General features: G+C 39.9%; 1 protein-coding gene across 3 annotated transcripts in view; it reads right to left on the reverse strand.

Moving 5' to 3' along the window:
- ZSWIM8 (zinc finger SWIM-type containing 8) overlaps window positions 1-10068 on the reverse strand; it is a 72291-nt gene extending 62223 nt beyond the window's left edge. For all 3 annotated transcript variants that reach the window (XM_035545232.2, XM_035545222.2, XM_035545214.2), the window contains exon 1: window positions 9278-10068. In XM_035545232.2, the coding sequence (XP_035401125.1) occupies window positions 9278-9455 (178 nt within the window). In that variant the 5' untranslated portion in view covers window positions 9456-10068. The remainder of the gene's footprint in view (window positions 1-9277) is intronic.
- Between the last annotated feature and the right edge of the window lie 765 nt (window positions 10069-10833).

Here is a 10833-nt window from a genome sequence, read left to right on the forward strand (position 1 = left end):
TTGTTGAATCTATTCTCCCTTCTCCTGCATGACATCATCCAACTTTTCTCCCATGGACAAACAGGATTTCTTCTGAAGACAGATTTTTTCATCCTCCCTCTATCTTATCCTTTCCTTTTCTTATACATGCCAATCTCATACAAAAAAAGGAGCTTGAAAGCTCTACTATTTGTCTCACAGCCACAAACTAAACCTAGTGGACCAAAGAAAGGCATAAAAGTCATCGAGGCATCAGGAAATAACACTCGGGTCTACTGCCTGCAGCAGCCAAATGAGGATGTTATGAATTTCTTTAAAGACACTATTCCTGCAACCTTTTCAGGTTTCCCTCTTCTGTGAAAAGAGAATGTCTTAATTTCCAATTTTTTTCAGTGCTGCCGATTTAACAACAGTTTTATTTAAATACAGAAAAATCAGCACAAAGATTTGCTCGCTGAATATAATGCATCTTAAACATGTTTGACCTAGTTTATACTGTTCAATACTTACATTTTCTCCTTTTTTATGTTTTGTTGGAGCAACCTAGAAACACTAATAATTCATAATAGCAATACTATTTCATTAAAAACGTATTTTTCACAGCATTATTTTTCTCAAAATATGCAATTCCAGAAGACTTTATGTAACAAGTATAGCCTGAGACAGTTCCTTTGTTTCATTCTTTTAGAAGACATTATGTTTCCAGCTGTATGTAAGCAAATATAAATGAATTAAACATACTAAAAACGACAGACTTTCCATAAGCCATGCCCTTAACTTTTAAAGCACTGTCAAAAAATGTGTTCAAAGATTCCAGTTTCAGTGTTTTCTGATAAAAATGTTGGAAAACTAGTGAGGCACAATCCATAGCCTTGCCAGAATGTTACTGCCATTCCACAGATGAAGAAACCAAAAAGGACGCATCAAAAAACACACAAATTCAAAGGAGTATGAGAATCTTCTGGTTGGTAACCCTATGCTTCTGGCCCCAGACTACAGGATCAGAGGAGGAAACTTAGAGAAGTGTGATATGGTATTTTAAAATTAGAACTAACATTTTAAATATTTTGTATATTATGCATCACTGTTCTTTAATCTTAAAAAAAAAATCCTAATGTTTTAAACAGTTGATATATATGTGCTTTCAATTTTACTTTTGAAGTGTGTAGAAGGGGGTCGCAAAAGAGAAGGAGGGAGGAAAGAGCTTAATACAAATAAAGTGCGTTAAAATAAAGTTGAAAATTAACATTTAGCCATGACACCGTTTTAAATTACCTTTACAACTGCTTTTTAGTCTTACAATTGGATAGGTGACAGAAAAAAAGCTGTTGGTAAAGAAAAAAATCTTAAAGAGATGTCTACACTTTAAGAGCTAAAGAATAAATTTGTTTTGACTCTTTGACTTTTTACTTAACGATATGAAAAAAAACATATCAAAACTAATTATAGATATTTTAATCAGACAAACATTTACTCCAAAACTTCAATAAAGTATGTAAAACGTCTTTTGAAGCTGTACATTCCTTTCTTCCCCTGGAACAAAGTACTGTATAATAACTAGGACACCAGACAATTAAAAGGAGATGGTTTCTGTTCCCAGTTTTATAACTGGCGTACAAGATGTTGGTCAATCACTGACGTCCATTTCTATTCCCTCAAAGGTATATTGCAGGGAGGAAGAGGGGTTTTTTATCTGTTTGTTTAAAAGACCACCCTATGATCCTTGCCATTTACTTTTATTTATTTATTTCTGGTTCATATTTCTTAACATTCAACCGTGTTATCTTTTTCTCAACATACTGGAATAAGTTGTATCACTCAGCAACCACTGAGTATCAATAACTTGCTATGGACAAGAAACCACTCTCCCACTCACTAAACCAAGTTACAGTAATATGTACACATTTCCCTTCAATTCTGTGCAAGTTTAAAACATGTAAGGGCACCTTTGTTACACTTGGGAGCTTGTAGAGTAACTTAACTCTTTTAAAAAACTGGGCATCAAAACCAAGCGAAGGTTCATAAAGTATGCTGTACAAAAAGCAGCTTTCTCAGTTACTCTGAAAATGAATATCCATTTAAGTACTTAAACCATTCCTAATCTTCTACCAAACTTTCATAGCTGTAATTACTGAATTTATATTTGCTTAAAAATGAACTTTACCATAGTTACTACACAAGTTCACTTCTTTTCTCACTTCTTCTTTTCTCACCAAAGACACAAGAAATTTATACCGCACAAAAGGTGCTATTTTTCCATACACAGGTTATGTTATGACTTTACTGCTGTTCCTCAAACAGAACTGCAATTCCAGACTTGTAAACCTGCATATTAAACTGCATTTAACCGGTGCCTCTTCAAACACAAAGATCATGCCACTATATTAAGCAACACCACTACAGAGTAAGAGGTGTATGAAGCTGACGATAGCCGAATGCAATTTATGAAGCTACCAGGCCACTTCTGCATAGTGAACAAGCCTGCCTGGCTTCTGAAAGCTCCCATCACTTTCTGAACTCAGCAACTTGCAGAAAGATCTCCAATGGTCAAGTGAAGAGTCGCAAAGATTCACCCCCATTCTAGGATGTTAACTCTTCAAAAGCAGACACAGAAAATGCAGGTTTTGAAATTGAGTGATCTGCCTACAAATGAAGATGCATCTTGTGAGTAGCCAAGCTCTAATTTTAAATCTCCCAAGGTTTACACTAGGGCAGAAATTACATCTTCTCCTGTACTTTTTAAGAATTATCAGGGGGAAAAAGAAAAATCTGGTCTCTTTTGCTCCTGACATAATCAGCAACACTGCAGAAGCAGCAGCAACATTTTCAGTTTCATTCCCCATGGCTTCTCTAATGGGTGACCCCAGACACGCAGAGGGGGCATGGCTCAAAGCACAAGGCTCTCTGCAGTGGCTGTAAGGCACACAAAATTAGTCTCCCACTTGTTCTTCCTGCTTGCAGCACCAGATCATACAAATATTCAAACACATTAATTTAATGAAGAAAACAACTTTTGCTGTCAGCATTCAAAGAAGTGACTTATGCAAGAAACACATGTATAAGCATTAAAAGAAAATGCTGTTTTAACTGTGTTATCCTGAGTAAAATAATCAATGAAAGACATTTGCATTTCATTGTCAAATGAATTTGTCCAGATAACCACATACTTCAAGCATGAAGTGTAGCTTGAGGTGCTTTTGTCTTCACTTTGTTTTTTACCTCAGGAAAGAGTTAGTTAACTACATGAAAAAAAAAAAAAAAAAAAAAAAAAAACTTTAGCAATAACGGACAGGTCAAAGAAAAATAAAATGGTGGGAAAGAAGGTGGATATAAAGACATGGATAAGAAACAAAGGAAGAGAGCTTGATCCAGAGCCTAGAATCAAAGCTGAATCCTTGTCATTGCTTCCCTGGAGGTGAGCATGTCACAGAGAAGAACCGCTATAGCTTCAGTCTACCTGAAATTCAAAGAGAGGACCTGTGATCTCTGGTCATTCAGCAACACAAGGTGAAAGGAGAGAGAAAACAAACACAAAAAGAAAAATCCCTGGGAATCAGGAAGGCCTCCCCGTACAAAGATGAGACATTAAAATATGGAAAGAACGTGCAAGACTTCTCATGAGGAGAAGCTTGTTTAAAGGAAGAGGTCAGAAGACAGCAACAGAGTGACACCAGTTAAATTTGGCCATTTAAAATTGCAGTAGTAAAGGTACATCTTTTCCTGATAGCTTCTTTACGTGGTTTCCCCAATTCCATCCCTGAAGGGAAGGGTACACACTTGCAGTTATCTCAAAAAGGCTCAGGAAAATGCAAAAGAAGTGGCAAATGTGTGAGAGTCATTCAGCTTGTCATCCTCCCAAAAGACAGAGGTATCATTGCTTTATGAAACAAATTTTTGTTTAGTAGAAACTTCTAGACAGCTTCTGAAATCTGCATCCCTGCTCTGAAGCAGTGCATTTAATTACGCCAATCAGTCTTGATAAATGGCAGTCTCCAGAGTTTCTTCAGTACCTTCAGCTCTAATGAACTGACATCACTTTTGCACCTTGCACAACCTCTGCACAACCCTCAACTTGTACTTTTGCTGCTGCTATACAGTTAGTCAACACTACCAATCACTATGCATAATGGGATAGAGTACAAAAACAGGAGAAATCCACTTCCTAGAGTGAGAAAATATAGAGAAACCTATTTTCTACTAGGAGCTAAGCCTTCACTTTCATGTTACCTTTCCTCTTTGGACAGCTAATCTCCACTCATTTCATAAGCATTTGCAATATCTTCTCACTAACATTCAGATTTTTAAGTCCTATGAAGAAACTCATTGGGCAGCTATACAATACTCTTGTTTAACGGTTATTGGTTTTTTTTAATGTTATCAGCGAACTTGGACATATTATAATAGATATTTGAGCTAAAACAGATTTGTCACATTATATTACATTAAAAAACACACACAAATAAGATGCATTACATCTGTATCTCCCAGAAGTACAAGCTGATTACATAAGCTCCTTCTCAATACCAGAGGCACAAAAAGTAGAAAAAAATCAATTGCAGCCATAATACTCAGTAACAGTCAGCAACAAAACTGCAGCAAACCATGGAGTGTTCATTTCCAGATTCCTCAGGCTCTGAGTGGATACTTTGGATGACACCAACACTCTTCTCAACAAAGAACAAGAGTCTGAAGAGCACAGTATAAATTTGAAAGGGAGTATGGGTTTTTCTTGTTTTGTTGTTGGGTTTAGTCTTTTGGTTTGTTTTTGATTTTGAATTGCTCTTTGAGCAAGGGTTAATTTTAACTTAAGTTGTTACTGGCAATCCTGAGAAAGAAGTGTTGCTCTCTAAGCTATTTATTCTTTGTCCTTATAAATGAATGAAAATCAGTCACTGCCATTTTTCCAGTGTAGACACTGTTCCAGCTTTGATCAGGTTGTCTCTCTAAACTGATCACATCCATACCTCAGGCTCTGCCTATTCTCTGCCAACCTTTCCCTCACTATGGCTTGTATTTTTGAGGCACTGTGCCCAGTACTTAACATTGTGGGCATTCCTAACAGTTTGGAAGTACACAAATTTTCTGGGGCTGGATAACAAGAATATTTTGTAAGAGATTACTGCCTGCATCAGTTCTTAGTTTAGTTTAAGGGGTTTTTGCCATATGGTAGGCAGCGGTTAAAGGAAAGAAAAAAAGATCAAGCTTTAGCACTATAATCACTATTGATTACAGTTTCAATGCAACTCATTATTACACTTCCAATATAAGCAGTGTGAATGAATAAATGCAAACTGAGCAGAAAGTATTGTGAACACATTATTTAGCAATCCTACAGTATTTACAGCAACTTCTTAAGTGTTTGGTAAACACTGATGCTTCAGAAACTGTAAAAGACTATGGGTGGGAAAAAGCTTAGACACTTTCAAGAAGAAACAAAGGCGTGGTGGGTTTGGAGCATACTTCAACACGCACTCTAAGACCTCTGTTGCAAAAAATACTCATGTATTGTCATCATAACTGATGACAAAACCTTTGCAGGTATACCAGGCTGATTTCAATTGCCAATAAAAAAAAATGCAGCTATTTTTAAAAGTGAGAAGGGAAATCAGACAACCATACTGCCTCTCAGAATGGTTTCCAGGGAACAAAAGACTATCTAGAAAATTGGGGAAATGGCAAAATCATTGGTAGAAAGGTGATAAATTGGTGAAATGTAGCTTGATATAGAAGAAAGTGAGTTAGAGCCATAAACCAACTTGGGGAAGCAGGTGGTTCTTAAAACACTGCAAAGACATTGTTCTTCAAAACGTCTGTTCACATAAACTTCAGCAATTAATTCAGTCTGCCTGTTACATTCTTCAGGTAGTACAACTGCAAGCTTCTCATCAATGATGTGTATAGTCAAATATATTACTAGGATTATCTCACTCGAAATGAAAAAAGACGGGTGAAAACAAGTAATCAAGGAAGCCTAGTGTGAGAAGAAGCTGTTTCTAAAACAGAGGTACGAAATTATTTAGTAAGTTCTAAACGACTCTTGGTTTTCCCAGAACTGACATGTTTTGCTGAAATTTTGTCTATAATTTCAGTGCAGGCGAATCCATGGAAATTGTGAGGAGTCTCAAAATCCAAGGACATTAAGTGGACACAATGCATTCATCCTTTACATTATCAATCCTACATTTAAAAAGAAAACTTCTCTATAGAAAGTAACATATGAGGAATTTATCATAAACCAGTAAAAATCAAGTTGAAGAAAAACAATCAGCTACAGTCGTGTTTTTCTGATGCAACTACTCAAGATACTTGATTTTACAAAGAATTCAGTTCCAAGGATCATATTAGAAAAAATTAGACATTTTTCATTATTTTCATTATAAGACCTTTCATTATTTTTTCTAGCACCTTGACAGAGTGACTAACAAATAAGTAAATAGCTCAGTAGTGAACGCTGTCTCTATTTGCAACAAGACTTATTGTTAAATTTGCAGTAAGCATAACCATAATACAGAAAACACCCAAGCACAAAGTAAAATGTTGCAAAAAGTAAAAAAGCTGCTGGTGGTTTGTTAGTTTGTTTAAGAAGAAGAATCCTCAGCCAGCAGCACTTCCCTCAGTCTCAAGGGGATTCTCTTTGAACTAATTAAAGAAGAATTGGACTCTCACAAGGACAAACTCGAAACAATTGAAAAAGCTAGAAATCATCTCTATTACATAACTTGTCTGACTGATTACAAACCAAAACACAGGCTGAGTTCCAAACTGGAGGAAAATGCTAACAGATTATAGTTCCTCTTATTTTCCTGTAGATTTTAAAATCGAAGCTCTCTGTGTCTAACCTCATTTCATGTTTGCACAGGCAGCTACATCACAGGCCACTGCAAAATGGTAAACTGTGGAATTAAAAAACACACAAGCTGTACTTAGAATTATCACATTTTAGAAGACTCACTACAACTGACAACCCCAGGATCCAGCAAGTTCTTAACAGAAATTATTATTCTGACTGAAAAAAAAAAAAAAAAAAAAAAAAAACAACTCAAAAAGAGGTGTTAAAAATAGTTAGATTTGTACAGGCTTTCTGGAACCCACGCAGATCCCAGATGATGAAAGATTCCAAGTCAGACCAGACTCACTGGCAACATGCTGTGTATAGTAAAGTACCTGCAAGTGTTCCATGTTAGTAATACCATACGTGAACCCATAGAGTGGATAAATAATTATTAAGTTAGCAATCCATGTTCACACACCTCTCAAAATAACCCTGACCAGAGCCTGGGTCCACCAGCAAATGCCTCAATAGCAGGCAACAGCATCCCTTCAGAATGTCTCTCTTGTTAAAGCAAAACTTTAGCACAAAGGAATTAAGTCTCCCTACAGATAAAACCTAAAAAGTATGAATCAAATACAAAAACTGCAACCTTTGTCTACACAGGTCTGCAAAACCTGGAACAGCAACATCTCCATATGGTGTAAATAATGACAATTATCACAAATATGATGTTAGCTGCTTAGTTTCCCATGTCAGGAAAGAGACCAAAGATTGCAATTATCTGCAATCTATTGAAGCAATTTTTCATTTTAATGCAACAACTGGATGACAGTAGAGAGAGCAATTGCTGCTTGCTTTTAATTCGGTCAAGAGAGCTAAAGGAACTAGGCCAGGACCCAGAAAAACACAAAATCATACACTGAACCACTGGAGAGCAGACAACTAAAGCACCACCACCTTTCCAAGTATCATTCTGACCTGCTGATCTCATACAAACCAGTTTCATACACCACTGTTGAACTACAGATTTTCCACAGCAGCATGTTGTCAAAACTTCAGCTCTTTTCAAACAAGTTAATATACACAACAAGACTTAAAGCAACGTGAAGTTTACTGTGCCCATCCCTTACTTCTGCATCTCAGGATTTACACCCTTAAGAAAACAAACACAATTCCGACACTGCTCACCCTCTTTACACCATCAGGATGTTCCATATGAAAACCAGTGCATCCCACCAGCAGGAGCAGGATACAGAGTGCTATCCACCTTGGGTGTGTATTCAGCATTTCTCTCTCTCTCTCTCTCTCTCTCTCTCTCTCTTTTTTTTTTAAAGTTTCCGTCCCACCCTGAACTCTACTACTGACTTGTTGACAGATGCAGACTGTTTCATATCTAGGAGTAGGGACAGTTCTAATCTTTATTAAAAATTTAGAACTTCATCTACTCTGGAAAGCCTATGGTTAATGCAAAGTGTACTTTCTGGTCCTAATCCAGTGACAAGTGAACGTTTGTCCATAGCATAGCACTGCCAGACTTCAGCACAATTCATTATAAATTGCACTCTCTGTACATGGAAGGCCAACATTCAGAAGAGAATGAAGCTTTGCAGTTCAGATAGGGAGATATTAACAAGGCAGTTGATGGTCACGAAGGTCAGCAGTAACAGGAAAAGTACTGACGCTGGACTGAAAAAAAGAAAGAAGGTAAAAGGAAGAGCAGAAAGGGCTTGTGTAACTTCTGTTAACTGTATGTCTGGCTCTTCTGAGTGTAAACGTCACCTGAATTCTAGGGTCATGATGCATCACGATAAAAGACAAATTACATTTCAATTAAAAAAAAAATCAAAGATTTAGTAGCTATACCATAAAGATTTTTTTTTAATTTCTAATGCTGTCTATTTTTGTCTGCTATTAAAAAGACAAGACTTATCAAAGGAAAAGAAATAAAACAACCGTTTTGAAGCAGACACACTGCAGTTTTCTCATTCTTTTGTCACAGACGTAAGGCCCTCTTGCTTTACTACTACAAAAGAAAGTTTGTTATTTTAATAGAAAAGAGAAAATTAAAGAAAAGAATGAGAAAAATAGATAGCTCTATACAGAGATACCTGTACATGAGTAGTTTTACAGCAATTATAAAGACCTCTGTGAAACCTTTGAGTAATGCAATCAGTGCAGCTGGGAACCGACCTATGTATAATTATTTCCAAATAAGTTTGTGGTTTTTTTACAGAAGGTTGTTTTTGGATTTCCAAGAGCAAGCCAGAAAATCAACTCAGAAAAGCAGAACTACAATAATACAGAGAACAGGCAGATGAAAAGTCACACAAAAGACTACTTTTTCTTAAGAACCCCAGTAAATTCTCAGTTTCAGCCTTTGTTCAAAAGTTATCCTCACAACTAGCCTGCATTTGACTTCTCTTTGCACTGTTGGTACTTCTGCAGATCTCCTAACCCAGCAACGCCCCCTCACCCCACAACTCCCACACGTCCAGAGAACAGCCCGAGGGAACCGTGTGATCTAACCTTTCATTTTGACAGTGGGAGAATTGGGTCCAGCTGATTGCTTCCTCCATCCTCTCCAGTTCTGGCAAAGGCTCTCTGCCTCAGAGATGAAGGAACAAAGAGAGTCCTCTTCAAAGTGATCAGAGTCTTCAAAGGAAAACCTCTCCCCGTCCTCCCACTCGGCAAACATGAGTTCCATCACATCCGACAAGCAACGTGGGGGGAAAAAAAAGAAACAGAACTGCTCGCTTTAACAGGTGGAGGGACTTGAGGACTCGTGTAATGCTTAAAATCTCGATTCCGTTCAGGTCCCCATACTACGGTACCAGGAGAAACGGAGCAAGTGTTGTCTTGAAGTGTGAGAAGCAGGAAACCATCGCAAACTAACGGGCGCTTGTAAAAAATCCCAGGAGACAAGTTTCGCTTTGTTTAAAAAAAGTTTAAAAAAAAACAACGTGTATGTCCGCAACGTGTATCGGAGCCTGGAGGTGGGGTTGGGGTGTGCAGAGGTGCTTCCAGCGCGTGTGACACGCGGAGTCCGGCCACTTCCAGGGCCGGGCGCCCCCGAGCCAGCCGGGCGGGGCGCGGAGCCGCTGTCCCTGAGCTCGTGCTTTGCTCACTCTCAGTACACCAAAACCCACCCGGCGGCCCGGGTCCGGGGGAGCGACGCCTGCGGGGCGGGGGCCAACTTCCCCCCGGCTGCCCGGCGCCGTAAAAACGCCCCCGGGGCGGAGGCAGCGCGGCCTCCCGGCGGCTCGGCACCGCCACCGTCACCGGCGGCCGGCGGACAGCGGCTCCAGCCTCATGGGGGCGCGGGCGGCGGGCGGGGAGAGCCCGGCGATAGGCGATGGGGGCCGGAGACGGCCGCCGCCGCCGCCGCCGCGGCTGGAGCCCGCGCTCCTAGGGGCCCATGGTCGCCGGGGCCCCGTGCGCGGATGCCCCCTCCCGTGCCCGGCCCAGCGGCGGTTCGCGGTCCTGGCGCGGTAACGGCAGCGGCGGCGAGTAGGTGCCCGGCGCGGGCACCAAGATGGCTCCGCGCTTCCCAGCTTCACCTGCGACACCCCCCCACCAGCTGAGCCCCGCTTCCGCCGCCTCGCTTCCGGCTTCCGCCGCCAGGCAGCCGCGCGGGGCATGACGGGGGGGGTGGGGTGCATGGGTCGCTGAGGGGCTGCCGCGGGTGAAGCGCCCGTGAGGGGCTCCCCACGGTGAAGGGGAGTCTCGTTCTTTTTCCTGTTTTCCCCCTTTTTAAGATAACCATTGGCAGTGGGGGAGCACAGCTTGTGCTAAAACACACCTCTTGTCCCCAGCATATACCACAAATATTTCACCCGAGATAGAAATAACTGCTACGCTCACCTAAACAGGGATCAAGGAAACATTAAGCTGCCCAACACCATTTTCACTTGGTGTTCTGTTTTGTTTTTGTTTTAAATGCATCTTTTAAGAAAGAAAACTGAGATTAAAAAATAAAAAAATAAAACATGAGGGGAATACTGCTCGTACAGGAATAAGTAGAAGGAGCTGTATTCAAAAGTAAGAGTCCAACAGCACCGGCCTCTTGTCTCAGGCCAAAAAAT

The sequence above is a fragment of the Cygnus atratus genome, chromosome 7, assembly GCF_013377495.2.
Source record: "Cygnus atratus isolate AKBS03 ecotype Queensland, Australia chromosome 7, CAtr_DNAZoo_HiC_assembly, whole genome shotgun sequence".
Taxonomy (NCBI): domain Eukaryota; kingdom Metazoa; phylum Chordata; class Aves; order Anseriformes; family Anatidae; genus Cygnus; species Cygnus atratus.